The sequence below is a fragment of the Megalops cyprinoides genome, chromosome 3 (assembly GCF_013368585.1).
Source record: "Megalops cyprinoides isolate fMegCyp1 chromosome 3, fMegCyp1.pri, whole genome shotgun sequence".
Taxonomy (NCBI): Eukaryota; Metazoa; Chordata; class Actinopteri; order Elopiformes; family Megalopidae; genus Megalops; species Megalops cyprinoides.
The window spans coordinates 2,446,944-2,470,017 of NC_050585.1; the positions used below are offsets into that span (position 1 = coordinate 2,446,944).

Genomic DNA, 23,074 nt, shown 5'->3' on the forward strand with positions numbered 1-23,074 from the left:
AAAGAGCATCATCATACATTGACTAAGATAACAGAGCAGTAGCCTCTTGTATGACTAACACCACACTGACACAAAGACATAAAGACACTGCAGACTGTTGAATACAGAAAGAGCACAATTTCAGTCGAAAGATCATGCACATGGTTAAATCCCAGCAGTGGAGGGTGACATTCATCTCCCCTTAGCACTCCTGTGCAAGTGCAGAGGTGGTCGCAGTGAGACGAGCCTACTACTGTACACAATTGACAATTCCAAAATAAGGTTGTAGAAAGTGCAAAAAGCATAAAAAAGATGTCACACATTAGTTTGGATAGTCAAAACGAAAAAAGGTAAAATGTACACATGAATCCGCCTGCAGATACAGACAAAGACAGACATTGAAGTGGAACTAGGGCCGTTCGCTGAATGCTCTCAAAGATTTTACCTTTAATGTCTATCAAATTATCGTTCTTTCATTTGAGGTTTTCCGAATACGAGGATAAACACACTTGAATAAGAGCCAGGGAAAGTATTGAAAATGACGTGTCTGAGAGCATAGTGAACAAATGCCTTTTAAAAAAGTGATTTAGAAATTCTCTGTATATATTCAGCCAAGTACTTTCCCTACATTTTATGCTTGTGTAGCGCAAACATAAAAGACTTTTAAATATTCTTTAGCCATAGTTTGATTAGACAAATGTAAAGAGGAAGATCACAAAGAGAAAATTTAGTGCTCTATGTACTCATGTAGTTACTGGTGATATCTTACCTTGTAGGATCCTGAGCAGAATCTCAGTGTTAGCTGGGGGGAGGGATGTGGGTTATATAGAGTCCCCTGGAGAGAGCTCCTCGACTTTTGTGACACAAGGGGTGTGTGTCCCTCGACACACCTCGGCCAGACTGAACACATGTGGCACTGGCTCATCCTTGACATTAAATCAAACACAAGACACCGTCAGTGTCAAACACCCCAGGTTCATGTGACACAAACCACTACACATATATTTTTACAGTGGGAGTCTCACATGTCACATTCCTGAAAAACACGTTATAAGAGTTACATAAAAAGAAAAACATTGGCCTGAGCGGAGGACAAAATACCACACACATGAATGCAATAGTGTATAGAAATGTCTGTTTGGAATCTCTTCCTTCCTTTCTTCTTCCTCGTAAAAATTCAGGGCAGGGTAATAACTTTAGCTAATTAGCTAGTGGCTTAACTAGGCCTCATTGAACAGTTATTGTAATTACACATTTTCAGCAACCCATATCTGCAGCAAAGAATGAAAACCCACGCGTTCAGAATACACCTACAGTTCACAGAACCACAACATATTGTATACCTAGCATCTGACGTCACTATTCTTTGTTTGGACTTGGTCTGAGCATTATTGATGAGGACTAGGAAATATGTGTATACTAGCATCATGTGGGTGACATTCCCCTTACTTATGTTGCTCATGTGATTGCTTTCGTAGTTCTTTGTTAGGCACTTTGTATGTTATGAGATCAGAACACTTTCATCATTTGCACTATGTAAAAACTCGTATCATTATTTGATTACTTCAATTATTTGATCATTATTTTATTATTTCATATGGATATTTCCTGTTTTGTTCAATGCATTAATGCAACAGCATTATTGAACTACACAGGAAGTGTGTACAATATGCAGGGTGTATATGAGGGATGTTTGACTGCTTCCGGGTTAATGCCACTGTGTTGGGATGACCATGCTTGCTGAGTAAAATAAACGTTTCTAGTATTCTTATCTTAACTCCGTCATTTCTGACTTACGAGCATAATAAAAGTGGCAACGAGATTCCTGATCACGTAAACGTTTTCTCCTGGAGATGATGGCTGAAAAAGTGTCTTTGCCGAGTTTTTTCTCCCTTGTCCCGGTGAGCCAAGTTTAAAATGTGGCTGTGAATCTTTGAGAATTATTTACTGGTCATCGACACGAGTGGAGATGTTTGGCCAGTTGCCAGAAAAAGAACTGTCCTGCTACACTGCCTCGGTACGGAGGGACAAAGAATCTTCTATTCACTTCCCGACACAGGTACTACTTATGATACACAGTGGTGGACTTAGGCTGTTTGAAGGGCAAGGGGGGAAAAAATAAAAAGGGCACCTGGTGCACGACATGGGGCCCCACCAGCACGCAAAAGCTATGATGCATCATGTATGATGAAATAGTTTTCATCCTTGATTAAGATTAACATTATGTTATTAGGTGATCCAGATTAAAAGTATAACCACACCTCTATGATAAAAACACACAGGGAACTATAAACCGTTAAAATGTTTATTTCACAAACACCTCCAAAGTAAAACACAGAGGGAACTATTAACATTTAACATTTGTTTCACAAACACACACACAGATGTGATCAATGAGAAAGCTATGATTTGGGAGCCTTGGGAGGGAAGGGAGATGGTGGGTGGTGGAGTCATAGCAGAATTCTTCTTTTGGCCATGTGTTTATATACACTATATGGCCAAATGTATGTGGACACCTGACCATCACACCTATATGAGCTTATAGGACATCCCATTCCAAAACCATGGGCATTAATATGGAGTCTTGTGATTCTTATGTGTTTACACTTAAGTGACCTTATGACTTGAATTGAATTGATGCATATTGGATTGTACTTGAGGTTAACTGCTAATGCACTGTTTCGGTCAGAGGGGTTGGTTTGTTCTGTATACCCATCTTGTATGTTATCTCAGCTTAAATGATCCTTCCATTGCCTGGACCAATAATAAGCTGATGTGATTTTTCCATACTTGACTGTATTGATAATGAAGGAATAAGCGGTGATAGTGTTAGGTTATTCTTTTACCAAAGAATTACATTACAATTCTAGTATTCTTGTCTTAACGCCGTCATTTCTGACCTACAAACATAACATTTCCATGCTTTTCAGCTTGAGGCTAACAAGATTTGTGTTTCTTGCTATTGTGTGCCTGTACCCTTCATCTTACAATGCACTATGCGTATCTTACATGCACTATATGTCTCTATATGGCTATGATGAGTCTGTGAGTCACTCTTGATAAGAAGGTCTACCAAACGAATAAATGACAAATGATGTTAAAGTCAGTTCAGAGGTAAATTAACTGCTTAATAACCCCAACTGAGAGCACAGGTGGAATAAATAACAATCATATGTTAGGTCCCCAGGACCCAGGAGCAGGTTTGGTAAATACCGCTTCAGCAAAATTGCCATAGGTGCATTTTGGTTATGTAAGCAGGTACTTAACACCTACAGCTGTGGAGTTACCATCGATGGGTCTGGTGGACCCAAAATACTTTGTTTATGCTCTCAGAAGAGAGTGGTTTGTTTTGTAAAAGGTAGGGTCTTTTCTTGGGAATGAAAGGTCACAGTATGTATAATGGAAATGTGATAACATGGATTACAAGGTATGTCACAGAACACTGGAAAAAAACTGTCTTTGTTAACATTGGTTGCATGCAAGCTTCCTGGTCCATTGTTAGAAGAAGTGCTGGTACAAGTCTGTCAGTCATGGAGGCTCCTCAACTGCTCCTGTTTGATTGAAAGGTGTTATTGTCTGATGTACCGTATAACACAGGATAGACCCTCTTTGGTAGAAGAACACATGTCATGTTATACTATACATATCACCCAGTGATTGACATTTTACTTCCAGAAGGCACTTTTCCTTCGAGAATGTATGGATACCATGGAAGGCTGCTGACATTCTCAGAAAAAACCACCTGAAAGGTTATTTGGAGTCAGATATGTTGAAACTGATCTGATTATACAAAATAAAAACACAGCACAGAGGGAGATGAGTTAAAGCCCATGGCTTGAGGCATGGATTGTCTGTTTGGTGACTGAAAGGCCAAAAGGGTAGCACACATCAAAGGTCCATCAAATAGAGCATAATTCATTTCATTAACTTAAAGACTTATATTACAGTAAATGTACTTTTGAGCTTGTTTTTCTATTAGTTGACCGACTCTTTATTCTCCATCACATAAGACTGACAGGCCAGATATTGGTGGGGTGAAATTAAAGCGTTTTACATTTCAAACCCATACATGAACTTGCAATGGTAAAAACACAGTGGGTGTGAACAGCTATTGTTGTCTAGGAGAAAAACTCCCCTAGTATCACTTTCATGCCCCTTTGCTCAAGACTTAATACCTCCCACAAAGTCTGCAAGGGCTGCAGTGCAGACATCGCATTATAATGCTTCTTGTGCCATTATGTGTCTCAGGAAGTGACATTAGAAGCTGAAACATGATCAATCTTCCCTGACAGTCATTCTAGCCATTTAAGTTGTTGATTTGATTGGAAAGAGGATACACTGGGAATTGTCACTTGGGAGAGGAGTGGAATTAAATGATACTGTTTTGTACACTATGATGATCCATGTCCCCCTATGTTTAGAAGTACATTCTTGAAGTCATGTGACCCACCTAATTTCAAACATCTCCTCTCTGACACACCACTTTCTCAGTGATGATCGACAGATGCCAGGTTTCCGTAACACTTACTGTGAATGAATGCAGGATGTCCATTCTTTAATAAAAAGGCAAACATAAAAATAAGAGCTCATGAAACAGAAGGTTCTGCTATTTTGTTTTACAGTATGTCCTGTGTGCACTGTATAAATGGGTAGATATTTCATTTATATTTCATTGATGAAGGCAGTCTCCTAAAGTATTTGAATCTTTTTGCATCACCCTTAAACACACTTGAGCACAACACTTTCATGAATGCAGTTATTGTTTTTGCTTAAATTTTGGATGTAGCAAAATTCAGAGCCATCACTTGCTACATCAAGCCTTAAAAATTTTTGCTGCAGTCGAGACCAACTGAATTGAGCCAGAAATTGAACTTTTATGCTCCATTCTATTCTTTGACCTTCATTAAAATTTGTAGGATTTCTGGTATCACTGCTTTACGAATAATCTATTAAGTGCCAGGCATTTTGTTAAGGAAAATCTGAACTGTTTGTGTATTCGGACTTTGTTATAATCAGGAACAAGAAAAGTCTTGATAATAAAGGGGTGCCACCAAAATGTTTCCAGCATTCAGGATAGGTTTTCATATTGTAACAAAGGCTGCTTGACACTTTACAGTTTATAGATGGGCCCACATCTACCTCATCAGCTCATTTAGGTCATTGAACCTATCTATTTCATTTAAAAATGAGTTCATGAACATAGTGACCCATGTTTTGATGACATAATATACAATGAATACAGTATTCTATTGAGTTCTGGAATACTGTATTCACTCATCATTAATAAACAGACATACAAACAAAATAAAGTACAACACATATGTCTCAGTTTGGTAGAACAAAAACTAGCAAGGCAGCCATATTCCAAAACTAGGGTGTGGCACTTGACTGATTCTTATCAATAAAATTATCATTAATTAAATAATATCACAGATAGCTCAATACAGTACTTTGGGGAGCTCCACTTGTTCACCACATACCAAAATCTCAGTTTGAAAGAGACTACCCCTTTCTGCCCTCTACAGGAGATTGGTGTAAAATGTAACCTCACTGGTTGAACTACCAAAAACCACTGCAAACTGACTGTTGCAGCTAATGTAGGCCGACATTTTACATATGCCCATGAAGTGTGTTTCACTGTGAAAGATTTCCAGCCAGACAGTCCAAGGATTGCTTAGAAGCCTTTCAAGATGAATAAGGTCTTGGGAACTGTCTGAAGACAGCAAATTGACAACAAATAGATTGTTACCTCTGCAAAGTATAAAGTACCTCTGCAAAGGTTTTTTTTTACTACAATCAATTTTATTATAATCATTGGACAAAAATATATGTTTGGATAGTCTAAATTGGCAGTGTAGAGGGGGAAGTGTTTCTGTACTTGTAAGTACTATTTAGTAAATATCAATGTCATCAAGTGTATCAAATAAAAACATTTTTTAAAAATTCAAAAATTTAAAAAGTAAATTATGTAAGTTGCCCTTGAAATGGGTGTCTGCTAAGCGAGCAAATCGTGTTACTTAATCCTACAGGTAGCTGACGAAATGAAGAAAACGGCAACATAAAATGTCTTAATAAAGTGTTGTGCCACCATGAGCCCCATAAATGCACCTTGGCTACAAGTGTCTGTAACTCTGTCTGAGGCACCATTCTTCTAGGCACCATTCCAGAACTTCCTATGAATGCTGAAATGGATTAGGATCTGGTGACTGAGATGGCCCTGGCATATGCTTTACACTGTGGATGGGGGCACTGTCATCCTGGAAGAGACAATTCCCATCAGGATAGAAATGCTTCACCCTAGGATGAAGGTAATAGCTCATAATGACTTTGAATTTATTGCCATTTACCTCACCTAAGGGGTTGAGTGGATCTATACCATCCCAGGAAAATACACCCCACACCATAACTGAGCGACCAGAACCCTTCACCATGGGAAACAAGCACATAGACCTATATATTTCTTTTGGTGTGCGCCACACATGCACTCCATTTGTTGAGAACAGGATGGAGGATGACTCATCTGATCATTTGACTTTTTTCACTGCTCAGTAGACCACTGCCTGTTGTCTCTGCACTACTTTGTTCACAAACGTAAATTTTCAGGCGTAATAAGGGGTTTATGCATTGCACCCCAATCACAGTATCTCTCTCTGTGAAGTTCTCGACAGACTGTGATGATGCTGCCTGCTCATGTCCTAGATTGATAGTTTGCAGTCAACTGACTGAGAGTTAGTCATTTGTTTTGCCTTATATCGTAAACCAATGCACAGACATCTTGGTTGAGGAGTATGCACCTTCATTCACAGTTGCTCCCAGTTGATGAAGTCTTCCTCTCAGACTTCCATGCCTTCCCGGACCTTCCATTCCTCATGAAACATCAAGTTGAGCAGTCTTCGTCTCGGAAGCTCCTGCCAAATGTGCTCCAACAATCAACCCTGTCTCAGTGTCAGTCACTATGATCTCTTCCTCTAGCCATGATAGACAAAATAATGGACACCTGGGGCCTGTCCAACATTTTTATACATGACCCTAAACATGATGGGATGTTAATTGCTTAATTAACTCAGGAACCATTATGTGGAAGCACCTCACGTTCAATATACTTGTATCCCTCATTTGCTCAAGTGTTTCCTGTATTGTGACAGTTACTTGTATGTACTGCTCACATGGAGCATCCAATAGAGACTTTTATACTTTTTCAGTACATCAGTGTGGTTTATACTTGGAGATCACCTTTGTTTTAAATTTTGTTTAACAGCTACTCAAAAATTGAACTTGCATTATTTTATTATTAAACTTGCATCTGTTTATTGTATCGGCTTGCCTGAAAATGAAGGAAACACCCAGAGGGATATTTAATTCATATTCTGCATGTTTCCTCGTAACTACTTACCCTACCCTCAGCAACAGCTGTCTACAAAAAGCAACTTTTGCAGAGTACTGCCAACTTTTTGAAACAACACTGCATATGACCTTAGGTTCAATGATGAAAGAAATGGAGGGAGGGGTCAATCCCTTTTAGAATAGAAACCAAACATGTTTTAAACATGTAGATAATTTAATTAACAAAACTCTGGGAGGCAGGGGGTTAAGCAACAAGCTGCCTGTTTGCTAACTTAAATTACTTGACTAGACAAATATGGTGCCTGATTAAATCATGAGTTGCCAAACCTTCTCTCAAAGGGCAAGTCCAGGCATGACCCACCAAGGCAAAGCATCTTTTCGCAAACACTGTTTCTCTGGTAACCCCAAGGCCAACACAGCCACTGTCCACTTGCAACACATTGCCCTTGTAAAATTATTCTCTTGAAAAAAAAAATCACTGTAAAAAAAAAAACACCTTAAACAGGAAAGAGTGTGTACTACACTTTTGTTTTCTCTCCTGGAAAGCCTCATTTCTTCAGTATATCTATTAGTGCTTTCCATTTTTTTCTTACAAAGAGAAATGGAAGGTATAAAAGTGGCAGAGCAGTCCTCTGGAATGCTGGGTAGGTTGTCAGGCTTCATGCGTCTTGATTGGACAGGTAAGAACGATGTTCTATTAGAAACTTTGTTGACGGACAGAGCCATGTCATTATGGCTTTGTCAGGTGACTTGGTGTGTTTTCAACCTTTTGTCTCAGTAACACTAACTGCATTCCCAAAAAGCACACAACGCACGTCATTAGAGTAAACGCGGAGATTTAAAGCCAAGTGTGCAGGTAGCATGACTTTACCCAGCTTTATCAATCAGCAGGTATTAGAGACTCGTAACACACACCTGCTGAAGACTTAAATAAACAGTTTCAGCTTTCACATGTATGAAACACAGTTGTAAGAAATGTATTGAAATGTTGTCTCTAGTTCATCTGCATTGTTGTTTAGGCATGTATCTTGAACTAACTGTACGTGATGCAAAGAGCATTTTGCTGCAAGAAACACTATAAAGGTTTATATATACAAATAAATCGAACATGTGTCAACTCCGATCTTGTCCAAACTGACCAGTAGAAAGAAAAAAATACATTTATGACACAGTGACGTGATTGCGCTATATTTAAATATCAAGCATTATAAAACTCATTCGCAAATTTGTTGCATTTGGATACAAGAGTAACCGTGTTAAGAACGGAATTTTTAGTTTATAAGTGATTACAAAACATTTTAGCATAAAATATTTTATGGTAAGGAGGGTTTTTTTTTTTCTTTTTTTCTAGAGAATGTGGTATAACACAGGACATTCAATGGCGATGAAACGTTGAACACGTTCACCCGTTGAATTCCCTTAACTGTAAATTCCCTTAACAAAAATCTCAGTTGCATTTTAAGTTTGTTGCATACATTTGGAATGAATGCAGTGCTTGTAATAGGGCTGTGGTTGGTCCAAATGGGTCTGGGGACATACAGCTTCTTTTATCCTCAAACCTCTGAATTCAGTTTATCGTTCTGCCCTCCGCTTTATTACTGGTGATGTTTATGGCACACATCATTGCATTCTGTATGAGAAGGTTGGTTGGTCCTCTCTTTCAGAGAGACGTGATAGGCACTGCTATTTATTTATTTACAAAGCCCACATTGGCAAATTACCGTCTTATATTACATCTCTTCTGGACAGATCAGTAGGGACTTACCAAACTCGGGCACATTATTGGTTCACACTCCATGTAGGCTACCTAAAGTCAATTCTGAACTTGGAAAGACCGCATTTAGATTTTACGCTCCATACACATGGAATAAGCTACAGAGCACTTTAAAAATGGATAGTCTCATAAGTTATCAATAATTTAGAAGCAAGATTTTAAACTTCCCAAAACAGAATGCAATTGTTTTAAACTGTTCTAAATCGTTTTAATTGATGAGGTTTATGTCCTCATTTTCATTACACAAAGAAGATGAGAACCGGACATTATAGGATAGATTTTATAATACTCTGTTGTTAATTACTGCTGTCTATCAAACTCAAATGTCTTAAAGTACATTGTACAACTTAAGTCTCTCTCTAATTCTATCTGCTCAGTGCCGGACAGAAGCAGATGGGCTCCCCCTCTGAGCCCGGTTCTGCTTAAGGTTTCTTCCTGTTAAATTAGGGAGTTTTCCTTGCCACTGTTGCCTTAGGCTTGCTCACAGGGGGTCTCGGGCCTGGGAACAATGTAAAGCTGCTTTGTGGCGCTCTACATATAAAATTGAATTGAATTGAATTGAATAGATAAATGGCTGGTGCTTTTAATTTGGCATTTTATGTGTTCTAAATTTCCTTTATGTGTCATTTCATCACAATATTGTATTTTCTATTGTCATGTGTTAACTAATTCATACTGTAAATTCTTTTGAGATTATTTGTTCATGAATGTTTTTATTTTGTTTTTATGTACATCAGGTCTCTCTTGAAAATGAGATCTCTATCTCAATGGGATTCGCCTGAATAAATAACAGTTAAATAAAATCAACCATCCAATATCACCAGGAAGGGTGTCAAATAAAAATATAATATATATGGTTTTAATTGTCGTTTCATCACGCATTTGTTCACTTGAAACTAATGAATCGCCTGGTATCGTACTGACCAAAAGGTATTTCCTTTTACGTTCCCTTGGTTACCCTCTGTAACATCACATGTTACCGCGGCCGCGGAATTTCCCGCTGCCCAATGGCTCCCGCCCCTACCGGCGCTGAATTTGAAGTTCAGTTGAAAGGCGACGCTTTGCACCCCTTATAAAGTCCGCCAGTGTGTGAAGGAATGAAAAGACATTTTGCACCGGCAGTCACAGCGATTATCAACGGCAATTCAGGTATGCAACACTGTTCTTTTTGTGCTTCTTCCAACAGCACAATTATTCTCGTTTAAAATTACCAAACCAGACTATTAACCGAATCTTTTTTCGGGTTCTTCAAATTCATGACTGAATTACAGCTAAGGAAAATAACTAAATAATTGCAATTGTAAAATAACTGGACATAACTAAAAACACACCCATTTTCACGTTGTGTTCAAATAGGCACGAGTGAAACTCCACCTGGCACTGTGACGTTGATTTGTCCATGACTACAAGAGAAGGTATACAAAAAGTTTCAGTAAGAGACTGACTGCTCTGTAGAATGTATATGGGATATATGCTCGGAAATTTTAATTGTCTTAATATTTACCGGGCTACATTAATGTTTTGCCTCTCAAGGTAAGAATTCAGTCTACATAGCTAAAGTAAGCAAAACCAGCTTTTAGTCACATTTTAATGAATGTGACAAATATTTAGCTGATTATGCTTTTAATGACAGCTATACATCTACTGTATCAGACATGTTTTTGTCCATAGTATTCTATACATTTAGCATAAATGTGCTTTATAGGGGTGAGAGTGGAATTATTTTAAAACAGTCATTATGAACATACAAGCTTTTGCTGAATCTGTATGGGGTGTAAAGTGATGTCATAACTTTGCGTGGTCTTAATATTATTTTCCCATTTTTACCAGGTCTTCTTTGCAGCATGATGGATGACCACTCGCATTGGGGCTTGGTCTGTAGGCAGTGTAGTTAGCTGATTGTTTTGTGCGAGCTGCAATCACTAACCATACTGCCAACACAACAGGCTACAAGCTGTCACGCTGCCTTGTCCTCTATAGGCCTACTGCATTCAGTTTCAAACAGCCCTAGTATCTATCTATCTATCTATGTCTGTCTGTCTGTGCGTGTACATGTATGTGTGTTGATTCCTCATCGTGTAAAGTATTGCATTGTTTCAACTGAAACATGAGATGGATTTTTCTGAGGGATCGCCAGGCAGTGTAGTTAGCTGATTGCATGACTGACTCAGTAATCACTAACCCCACAGCCAGGTGAACAACAGAAATGACAACGCTAAACTCGACAAGTGTTTAATATGGGGATACTGACAACGGAAGAATTTTACTGCAACCTCTGTATGCTTTACAAGTAAAATGAATGAATCGATTGACTGTTTTGTTGTTTTAGTCGTGTTTTTTTAAGTACAGTATCGGAATAATACTGTTGTTTTGGGACTGAGTATGGCTTTTGGCAGAATGTGAACAAAATAAACCTGCTATCCTCTTAAAGTTTTTAATGTGTCTTACTGCCTTTTCATTTATTGAAATGCAGTATTCAGAATGTAGGAATGAAGTTTTTGTGGAAGTGGAAATAGTAGTTATAATGGTAATAATATTTATTAGAGGGCCATTGGAAGATTGGTTTATTCATTTGTTAGGTAATGCGTCGTACTACCGTTCAATGTTGTGTCACGTCGCCATGGTGACGGACCACGCGTCTCTTGCCAACAAAACTACTCACTCTTGTTTAACAAACTAACAAACATGCGGCAGGAGGGAAACGATTTGGAGCAACTTTCCGAATTAAACAAATACTTCACGGTATTTTCTGGATCCTCACAAGAAGATGTGTCATATGCCACCGTCTTTTGGAATTCTGTCACTTTACAGCCACCTTTGGAGTCGCGCCTGGTGTCGGCAGACATTAGTCAGCGCCTGAAGGTGGCCAAGAACCCTCAACATTGTAAGTGTATGCCTATCTGGGTTATTAGTCTATTCTAAAACGGAAAATGCTCTTCATTTACGTTACCCTTTTTTACTCGTTTATCTTGTGATTGAGTTCATTGTACATTTATTTACAAATAATGACAAACAAGCAATTTCATAGTTTTTTTTCGCAACGACAATCAGAATTATGGCTGCGTGGTTTTGACAAATTCCTGCCTGGTTAGATCGTAGCGATGTTTGGATTCATTCAATGTTAATTACAAAAACCCTGTTTAATGAAATTTTGCCTAGGATGAATGATGAGAACATACTTTCAACATCTTCTAGCAAACTGGTTTAATCCAGGACAGAGATATGACCCTCTTATGTTAAGGATTTTTTTGTCATTTCCGTTTAGTATGGGCGTTTTTCACGACGCCATATTGGAAAACAACAGGGGGTAAAGTTACTTCCGGTCAACAATGGCTGCCTTCAATGAAGATATGTGTCTCTCTCCGATTTTCTCCAGTTCTTTGGCATATCTGCTAAAATGCTGCTCAATGGTTGCTGAAGCAGTGGATATATATTGCAAAACAAAACGATCCAAACTGGATTGTGGATATAAACTGTTCTATAATCAGTTTATCTTTAATTATGAAGATAATGTCAGCTAGCTACGGAGAGATTGCTAACGTTAGATCAAGCCACCTAGCAGCTTGTAAATACACATCAATAAAGCTGTGTAATTAAATTATCCAATGGTTCATCGTCATAACATATGTCATGATAGTTCAATATTCATTCATGTTTCTTACGTGCATGTTCTCTTCATTATAATGTCCGACGTAGTGGACGGTAGTGTCGTAATACGAGCACGGTGCTACAGGTCACTTAAAAAGAATGAGGAGCCACACAAACTGGAGGTGTAGTGAAGATAACATTGTTAAGGGGCAAAAGGAGCAAGAACGCTGAGTAAATTATTGTTTGCATCGGTCTGTTGAAGAAGATACTTTGGCTAGCAACATCAACGTTTTCTCGACCACAGCAAGGTTTGACTCGACGAACATCAAACCCCAGTCTTTGTCGATCTGTCATAAACTCGACTTCCTGGCTGGGGTTCTGTCAAAGACCCATGGAAAAACACAAGGCATCGCATCTTTTTAATTCTGTTTAGACCAGTAGTTGTGAACAGGTCGTCGCTGCGAAAGTGCACGATACAAACAACAGTGTCATCACAGACGTTAAACAGCTCTTCATGGCTTGAATCCATTTGCTTGCCAGTGGTGTACCGGCTATCGGGCATACTGGGACAAATCTCGGTGGGCGGTCATCTATCCTAAGTAAAATATTGCATTGTCACCGCTGTTTTTTTATTATTATTAACGCTAAATAAAACGACAAAAGTCTCCAATGTTAGTTGTGTGCCGTTATCAAGGCAAGCAAGCAAGCTAGCTAGCTGGCTGGCTACCTAGCGGGTTAAAGGGAACTTCAGGACCGCTGATGTCCAAGTTGTACCTAGCTAGCTAGCTGCATTAAACGTGATAATATAAAACTTGCTACGTGACGTATAATCAGAATAATATAACCGTTTGTCCATGCACATTAATTAAGAGGTAGTCTCAGTTGTAGACAGAACTTCAGAATCGTAGCCAAATTTATACTTTAATTCCTTAGCAGTCCCCCCACCCCCCTCGCTCGCCCCGATTCGCTAGTAATAGGGAAGATGGCTAACCGGAAGTAAAGATACTCCCTGTTGGCTCAGACCGGAAGGTCCGCCATGTTTACGCAAAAAAGGCCCATTGAGGATACCATTACCCCTGTGCTGCAAAGTCACTGTTCATTTACAAACCAAAGTCGAAGCTGTTTTTATCAGCTGTCCTGGCAGCTAAAAAGCCGTACTGCTTTCCTGGAAAGACACCAATGCTCCGGCTATACTCTTGTGAAAGAATCTTTTATTAGAAGATATAAATCTTGAACAACTGTCTTTTTCCTTAAGTGACATATTTTAACAGTGTAGAGGTGAAGTGTAAAAAACATTTAACCAGTTGTTACTAATGTCTTCGAATGCATAACATGCCCACACAGCATAGATTATCCCTAATTTAACTTTGTTAAAATAAGAGGAACAGAGTTAAGTACCAGAGATGACACAGAGACATGGAATATATTTTAGGATATACGGTGCCTTGAAAAAGGCACCTTTTTCACACAAATGATTTCCACAGCCTGAGATTTTGACTAATTAGACTGAGATAAAAAAAAAAAAATGTGATCACTCAACTCTGCAACAGTAAAGCCCAAAAAAGATCACAAACTGAAACATCAACAATTAATGAGTATTCATTGAGTATTTATCCCCCTTCTTTAGTACTTGGCTGAACCACCTTTCATAGCTATTACAGCCATCAGTCTTTTTAGATAAGTTTCTATTAATTATAGACAGCAATTTTGAGGTCTTTCTACAGATGATGAATGGCGCTAGGTCAGGACTCTGACTGGGCCATTCAAGGATGTCAATTTTCTTCATTTTAAGGCAATCCAGTCTTGCTCTGGCAGTGTGCTTTGGTTCATTGTCCTGATGAAACAAACTTCCTCCCTAGTTTACACTTTCTGGCAGAGGGGAGTAGGTTTTATCCAGAATATCAATGTATTGTGCAGCATTCATCTTCCCATCAATCTTGACCAGATTGCCAGTCCCTGCTGCTGAAAAGTGCCCCCATTACATGATGCTACCACCAGAGTATTTTACTGGGGGGGGGGTGTTTCCTGGCTGATGTGCAGTGTTGTGCCACACCTACCGCTTAGTGTTTGAGCCAAAAAGTCCCACTTTAGTCTCATCAGACCACAAGAGGTTCTGCCATATCTTTGTAGTATCTAAGTGATGTTTTGCAAAGTCTTTACGGGTAAGCATGTGCTTTTTTCAGCAAGGGCTTCTTCCTTGCCACTTTTCCGTTGATGTCCATGGGTCAACATTTCCAGTTGCAGCCACTGACTTCTGTAGCTTGGTGACAGTTGGCATCACAGTAGCCTCTCTGACAAGTGCCATTCTTGTTCAGCAACTAAGTTTAGGGGGGCACCCTGCCCTAGGCAGTGTGGCTGTAGTTCCATATTTCTTCCACTTCTGTATGATGGACTGCATTGAGCTCTGAGGTATATTCAGTACCTTTGAAATGTTCTTGATTCCAAGATTTGTGGTTCTCCACATTTGTATCCCTCACTTGTTTTGAATGCTCCTTTCTCTTCATTTTGGTTTGTTCAATAGAATTTTTTAAAGGTTTTGGATGTTTCTTTTGTCATGATGTACAATACTGTATAGACCAGTTGGAAAAAATCTTACTTTAATATATTTTAACTTTAACTAATCTGAGACAATAAATTGTGAAAAAAGTATTGGGGGCTGAATACTTTCTCAAGTCACTGTATGTTGGCTGCAACAAAGCAGCAGCAGGAACACTTGTGATGCTCACTCATTGCCTGAGTAGCTCTCTGCAATTAATGACAATAACATTTTTGCTCTACTAGATGGCAGTTCAGTTGATAAGATGTTGATAATTTCAGGTAAAGGGTTCTTGTTAGATTTGAAAATGTGAAATTTTGAGTTCAGGGTTATGTTATTTCTCCATATGTGCTGTGTCATGCATTAGTATGCTTCATTGCACAGGTCCACCATGTATTTGGTGGTTTGAGATGGGATTTAGAAGACAGTAGCAGTGGCATAGTGCCTTGGGGTCTGTATTTGTAACCAGAAGTTACTGTTACTGCTGCTGTTGAGCCAAGTAACTACACTTACTTTAGAAAAAACATCCAGCTGTATGTAAAATATCACAGAAAATGCCATGCAGTTCACACTAGATAAAGATGTCTGCCCAGCTAGCTAATGATGTAATATGCTTCTCCCAGGTATGAATATTGATTGCGAGTCACCTACTCCAGACACAAGTAAGTGTAAAACCAGATGAGTTCAACATATTCAACACAGTAATGTTTCCAGTCCCACAAGTAATGGCAGGAACTCTACATTTTATAGGATGTGAAGAGACACTCCAGTCAGTGTACCTGAAGCAGCAAGCAGAGGAGAAGAAGGGGTACATGGAGATGGTGAGAACCAGCCCTTACAGTAAACACATTTGGAATTGTGTGTGTTAGCACTGGGGACAAAAGTGTTCATACAAATTAACTCATACCCATATCTCTCTTGGTTATGGTTTTATGAATATGCAATAACTGCGTAAAGGAAGACAGTTTGTTGTTCTTGATTGACCACCAGCCCCAACAAAACTGAAAGGTACTAAATTGGTACAGAATCATGAATAACTCATGAAATTTCGGAAGATTTTGAGGTTCATAGATGATCTGTAAATAAATAGGTGTATGATAGTCACCCTGGATAAGGGTATCTACTAAGACAGTATGTAATCTACTGTGTCTTCCTTTTGGCTGTCTTAACAGTTGAGCACAGAAGCACAGGGAGCTGAGACTGCTAAAGCTGAATGGGAGTTTGCTGTTGTAGCTGTAGTAGATAGCTGGTGTAAGATGGCACTAGATCATCAGTTTTAAAAGTGCAGACCTGGCAGGCCGGTGGTGGGCAGGGTTTAGCATGCGGTTCCGCACCCTGCATTAAGGAAATGAATCTACTAGCGTCACCCAAGGCTATAAGATCTCCAGTATTAAACCTGTCAGAGAGCAGCCTAGTTCTGCTGCAGTGCTCTGCATTTTAAATAATTTTCCCTCTCCTCAGTGTAATAGCTGAACTGGAATGTTTCTCCATACTCTGGACTGGATAAAGTCGCTCTTATTTTTAAAAAGCATGAAGGACAATGGCAACGCTTGTTTCTGAATTTAAAAAGCTATGGCTCCATCAAAAGTGTTTTATTGCAACTTTATCATGGATGTTACATCAGAAGCATTATCAGAAACAAAACTAAATAGTCCAGTGTCAAACAATATGATAATTAACTTATTACTTAGTGGTAGTGTACATTTATCTGCACACCTTTATCTGAAAATGTTCTTCTACCTAGCCAGTCGTCCCATATGCACAACAGCTGCTCTATCCCCCGCACCCCACCCACACCCCCCATGTGACTGCATAGGAAGAGGCTTCTGTGATTAATTTGTCTGCAGTCCTCCAGGCCTGCCTTGCTAGCCACCTTTGCTAATCTCATTACTGGAGGAGGCTGTATACTCAAGGATCAATTCATCTGAAACGGCTATGGTGATTAGAGAAGCATTGATTTGTCTCTCCAGACTGCAGGTTACTGTTGGGCAGGGAAGCAGCTCATCGTTCCCTGATGGAGTGATGTGATAGTTCATGCAATAGACTAAATGCTTCCTTACAGTGATGCCCAGCACTACTTTTGACTAAGCCAATATACTAATTGCAAGGCAGGTATTTAGCTAATCACTGACCTCACTGACCCCTCCAGTATCCTCAGGTTCTGTTTTTATTCACACGGTGTGTACCACATTGTAGTTTGAATGGTGGTAAATGTTAATTGCTTGAATCAATGCTGACAATATGTTGAAATGGATTCACTGATATAGTAAACTAGAACTGGTTTTATGGATTCAATCTTAGACCTGTACCTTATACACACTGTCTTGGAAATGTTGAATATTCTTTTTTTCTTTTCAAACATGGCATATAAACTAAAATAATTTTATATATTATTTGTTGCATTTATATTGTGCAAACTATATTTTTATTATGCAAATATCTAAAGAAGACTAAATCTTCTCTGCAGTTTACTCATGAAATAGCATATACTAAAGTAGCAATTTCTGTGTTTTGTAAGGCATGCCATGTTCTTTGCACATGTTAATAGACACGATTGGAGAACTTTGAATATGTTTCTGTGTGTTGAAAATGTTTCCATTGGGTTGGGGTTTTGGATCAAGGAAGATTAATGTCTGTCCTGTTTCCCTCCTTTTCTACTGAGGGCAATCAACCTGGAAGCTCAAAAAGTATAGGCCTCCAGAGAGGAGATCAGTTTGACGCTATCCCTCTTAAGAAATTAATCTTTCCCCAAAGCTCTCTGAGTCACATTGCTCCGTGGCAGTTCATGAACACCTCTCTGCCACGATAAATAGACAACTCTACAATTTTCATTTAAAATTTACAATATTTTATTTTTTAGGTTAAATTTGAGACTTGTAAGCACTTCATATAATGTGCTTATTTTAACTTGGAAATTTTTTGGTTTTGTTTTGTTTTAAATATGTCAAAGCAATCTAGTTGAATAAAATGGTGTGTATTTTAAAATGTTTACACATTTTAAATATTATATTTCAGTTGTGTTTAATGGGGTACAAGCTTGTATGCTATTTTACTGCCTGACATGATTATTTCTCATAATTGTTACGCAGTGTATTTTATTTTGTAAACATCTGTTAAACAAAGTTTTAAATTTGAGGGTGACATTTAGGAAATATGATATAACATTACAGTAACCAATTAACCTCCTGTAAAATGGCTTGTCAGTTGCATTTGTAATGAATCAATCAGGAAACATTAAACATGAGTGGCCATGCTGTTTCTACTCCACCAGGCAAGTGCTAAATCAGATTTATGGGACTTGTTGGGTGATTGCTGCAGTTTGATTGGCCCATTGTGGCAGCTGGTCAGTGCTTAGCAGAAAAAGTGAAGCTGCAGTCTCTGTGTGTATGAGCTCCACATGAAAGCTGACTGCACATTCCTACTATTTAAAATTACAGCTGTGACTCTCAGAGCTTTTCCGGACCATTCTTCAGGTTGCTCGCTCAGCCACTTACTGTATGGCTATAAACATGAGACATGTGCTTCATTCATTGTCCATTGTCTTCCATCACATATTTCATATCTGTTTCAGGCCAAGCGCAGAGAGGAGATCATCACCCTTTTCAAAAAGCAGAGGGAGGAGCAAATCAAGGTTGGGGGGGGGGGGGGGGGGGCATATTGGTGATTCTTAAAAAAGGATCAACACAATGGTATACCATGCTGCTGTCTATTTAGAAAATGAATTCTGTGGGCTTTTGCTAGTACAGTAATTTTAGATGATAATGGAGAAGGGGTGGGGGGAGCCCCATTTCCTCTGCAGCAGCCAAGTGTTTCATTTAACGTCCATCCATTAGAGCATCTATCCCTCGTCCTCAGCACTTTTTCCCCAGGGCCTCAGCGCTTTATAAGACCTTCAGCCCAGCTGGGGGAGGGGGAATGGGAAGTGGCTCAGGGAATGGTGGTGGTGACGTGGCTACAGTAGATTACAAAGGAAACAGATCAGAATATCATCTTCTGTTCAGCTGCCTTTTTGTTGCCCCTGTGTCCATTCTGTCTGTTCATGTGAAAAGGCTAAGCAGGGAAATTCAGGTGACAGGCACAGGACTGCACAGTGAAATTAGAAATCACAGATTTTTATCCTCCTGTTTTTTTGTCTACCCTCTCTAGTGAGTTAAAATGACTGAATAATCATTTAATTCCTAGCTAGCTGTTTCCTGAAAGAAATATGAAAAAATGAAGGCAGATAACAACATATGTGTCAATGAAAAATTGTGTCATGGGTAATTGTTACTTCAAAGGCACACAGGGTGGTTTTATGAAAGGTAAAATTCAAGGAAAACGCTGGTTGAGCAGACCAAGCATTTATTAGCAAGTGTTTTAAGAATCATTTTTCACTACGTGTGTGGGTATGTATATGGCTATGTCTGACTTAACCCTGTCCTTGGATTTCCATTTCAAATATGTCTTGTATTTGTAAAAATGTCAAGGCAGTTGCAAGCTCCAATGTGCCACATATATTAAATGATATCTGCTAAGTGAAATAGCTGTTATTTTTCAGAGATTACCATGAGGGGCCCTTTAAAGTCCACAGCAAAGACTCAAACTACATCTTTTCAGCCATGAAGCAATATTTCTCCAACCAAACACTTGCCTAGGTTTTATCCCTTCCATTTTAGTCGAGAGGACTGCTTTTGGGAGCTTATGATTGTTAAATTGGTGTTGATATATTTTGATATATGACACATTGTTTTCTGGGTTTTGGGAATCAGAGTATCCTCTTTAAGCCCAGTAGAATATAGAGGCTTCACAAAGAATGCATACCTTGGGCCACTTCACAGTCCCACTTTATGACCCAGAGTGCTTTGATGGCAGAAGGGATGTGGTGTGTTAAAAATGAGTATAGTGTTCATACATACTGTTACTATATTTCTTTTTTGTTGTGCAACAGAAAGAGATGATGTCCCTCCCATATAAGCCAAACCAATGTGACAGCTATCAGAGGTAAGGTTCCCTTTAACAGCTTTTATTGGAAATAAGCAGTTTCAGCAAATTGTTTTCTGAAAGAACATAGATTTCAATTGCAGGTTGATTGTACTAAGTTCTCAGTTTGGCTCTCAAAACTACAAAAGCGAATTGCTGTCATGTTTTAACCTCAGCATGAAGAATATGGCACCGTTTTTGCAGTTTACATCATTCTGGCACTATTACAGGTATTCTGCTTCTGTGCGTTGTTCACTGACTCTAGAAATATCCGTCAGCTGTTGCAGAAATATTTTCTTAATGATAACTGCATCTGACTCTGTATACCCATGCTGTGGAGGAAAAAAACTGTGGAATAAATTGCCTTGTGCTCTAGTCATCAACTAAGATGTGGCATCAGAAGTTGTCTGTGAAAGCATGGTACATAAATGTTATGTCCATTTAAAAAAAAAAAAAAGAAAAAAAAACCCTGTAAAGTTTTTTAAAGTGTACACCTAATTCATGGGAGATGGTTTGGAAACAGCTCTTTGCATCACAGGGGGGACAGAGCAAGAATGCATTTGGTAAAAGTAAAATGGAGCAGTAGTCCAGTAAAAGTAGAGCATATCTTTGCTGAAAGATGGAGGGGACTGTGCTGTGCAAAAGGGCACATATTGATCCTTTCATCATAGAGGCACCAACCCTCGCCTGGCCAATAATTTACTGCAACATAGAGTGTGAGCATTGCTATTTTGCTGATACTGCTGGCATAAATCACCACAAATTAAGGATAGAGACACAAAGAATGCTTCCTTTTAATTCTTGGCAGAAGATGTGCAAGAAGGACCTGTGGTATATGTGTGGTGTGTGTGTGAGAGAGAGAGAGAGAGAGACTGTGTGTATGTGTGTGTATATACATCACATTGACACAGACAGAAAGATTTTAGATTCCTTTTAAGTGAATTTTTAGAAAGTGGCAGGCCAATGGCTCTGTTTGTTTCATGATTCTCCAAAATGAATGATGTCACTGCACTAACCCTCAGTTTTTTTTGTTTCTTCAGGAATAAGTATGCCTTACTCTGAACCTCCCACTGGCTCTTTATTAAGCCTTATCTCAAAGAGTTACTTGGTCTGTTTAGCAAAGACAGACTAAAGGGTAACCGTTGTCTGGGCCACTGAAAATGAAGGTATTAGGGCAGTCATGTAGTGCAGGGCTAACTGCTTGCCCGTGAGTCTCAATGAGCATTATAGTGCAGCTAATGAACTTTGGATAGATCCTCCTTCTGAAGTAGAACCTGCCACACATTTCCCTTCCAGTCAGTGGGAGAAATTCTCTTAAGCAGAGAGGCTACCCCTGTGGCACCCTCCTGAGACAGCAATAAACTGCCTGTTGGTCAAGTCTAGGCAAGCCCATCGATTTCCTGCCCTGTTGTATTAAATAGAGCCTGTGTCGATTACGGTACCCAGCTAATTTAGTTTCATTGCACGGCTCTTTTTTTATCCATCATTTAGAATTATTTAACGGCCCCTTTGTGTTTGTTGCTCTGTGTGTTGGGAGGAGATAAAACACAAATCACAGCCATAGCTTAACTGCTGAACTGACATAATATTAATATGTGTATGCCATTGACATTGCTGCTCAGGTAGTTGGCAAAGAAAACTGAGCTAAATTGTTTTATAGTGCCGGCTTACACAGAATGCTTTTAAGGATAAAAAAAAAAACCTCATGTCTCAAACACAAATTGCACAAATGTTTCATGAAAAAAGTACAACAGTTAACTTTCTGCTTTTGACTATTATGTCTGCGTTTACAACCATGTCAAATGTTTTTTTTTTTTTTTTTTGACAGACCACCACCCAAAGAGCAGCCGAAAGATATTCAGCAGGACATAGACGACGTCAGAGCACTAGAATGGTAGTATTGCTGTGGCAGCAGGGTGCTCTGCTGGCCTCTCTGAATTACTGCTACATGGCACTGGGATAAACCCTCAAAGGGCTCCATGACAGAAGAAGAGGAAGAGGAAGACCTCCCGGAGTGCAATGCTATGTGAGGGTTAGCAAAAAACATCCAAGAAGTTCAAGGCAAGGCACAAGAACTGAAGATAAAAAGGATGAAAGTGCTTCTTAGAAGGACATTGTCGAGCTGAGTAAAAGTTTGTTGTAAAAAAAAAAAAAAGTTGAAAAAATCTCTATTGTAGCAGGATATGCTATTGGCAATATATTAAAGTTCAATGTACAAAAATCTAAATGGGCTTTCACCCATTTACAGAGATTCAAAGCGGTGTCACAGAGCTCCCCCTGCATTGACAGTCTTTGTTTCCACACAGTCCTTTGTAAAATGAAACACTGAAATGGCAAAACAATAACAAAGTTATCATCAGGATAATTAGACTATTAAATATTGTTCAAATTCTATAATGGAAAAGCATAATGAGCAAAATACTAATGCAATGGTGTTAAATGTATACAAATATGATTAAAATGGCAGCATAATCTGTTTTAATTTATGTTTCCAAAAACATAATGACAACCTGACATTGATATTGTATTGTACATTGATATTGTATATTGTATTTACTGGTCCAGGTGGGTCCAAATGGGTGTTGCACTGTAGGCTAATTGAGAAAAGGAACAAAACTCTAATTAAGAACAGAAGATGCTACCCTCCAAACAAGCCCCATTCCTGTCAGCATGCTTCAGAGTAACAGTGTCTTGGTACACATTTTCAACTGTTTGCGTTCTTACACAGCAAGACACTTTTGTGTGCCTTGATACTTAAACGTCCAACTGATTGATTGTTGAATCTCAAAGCATTTAAAATTCGAGGAGTTATTGTAATGTTCTGGTTTGTGCTGAATTGAAAGACTATTAGCAACTGGGCTATTGAATCGGAGCTATTGCACTTTACTGTCTGA

The 23,074-nt window shown here is 38.9% G+C and overlaps 1 protein-coding gene across 2 annotated transcripts; it reads left to right on the forward strand.

The window, feature by feature from the left end:
* The first annotated feature begins 11,776 nt into the window (after positions 1-11,776).
* hoatz (HOATZ cilia and flagella associated protein) lies at positions 11,777-22,479 on the forward strand. 2 transcript variants are annotated; one of them, XM_036525404.1, is made up of 6 exons: positions 11,777-11,981; positions 15,845-15,883; positions 15,972-16,042; positions 18,793-18,852; positions 20,149-20,201; positions 22,009-22,479. In XM_036525404.1, exons 1-6 carry the CDS (start codon positions 11,783-11,785, stop codon positions 22,076-22,078), a joined length of 492 nt encoding a protein of 163 aa, XP_036381297.1. In that variant the 5' UTR covers positions 11,777-11,782; the 3' UTR covers positions 22,079-22,479. The 2 variants fall into 2 exon arrangements, with proteins under 2 accessions (XP_036381297.1, XP_036381298.1); XM_036525405.1 differs by lacking the exon at positions 18,793-18,852.
* The last annotated feature ends 595 nt before the right edge of the window (positions 22,480-23,074 follow it).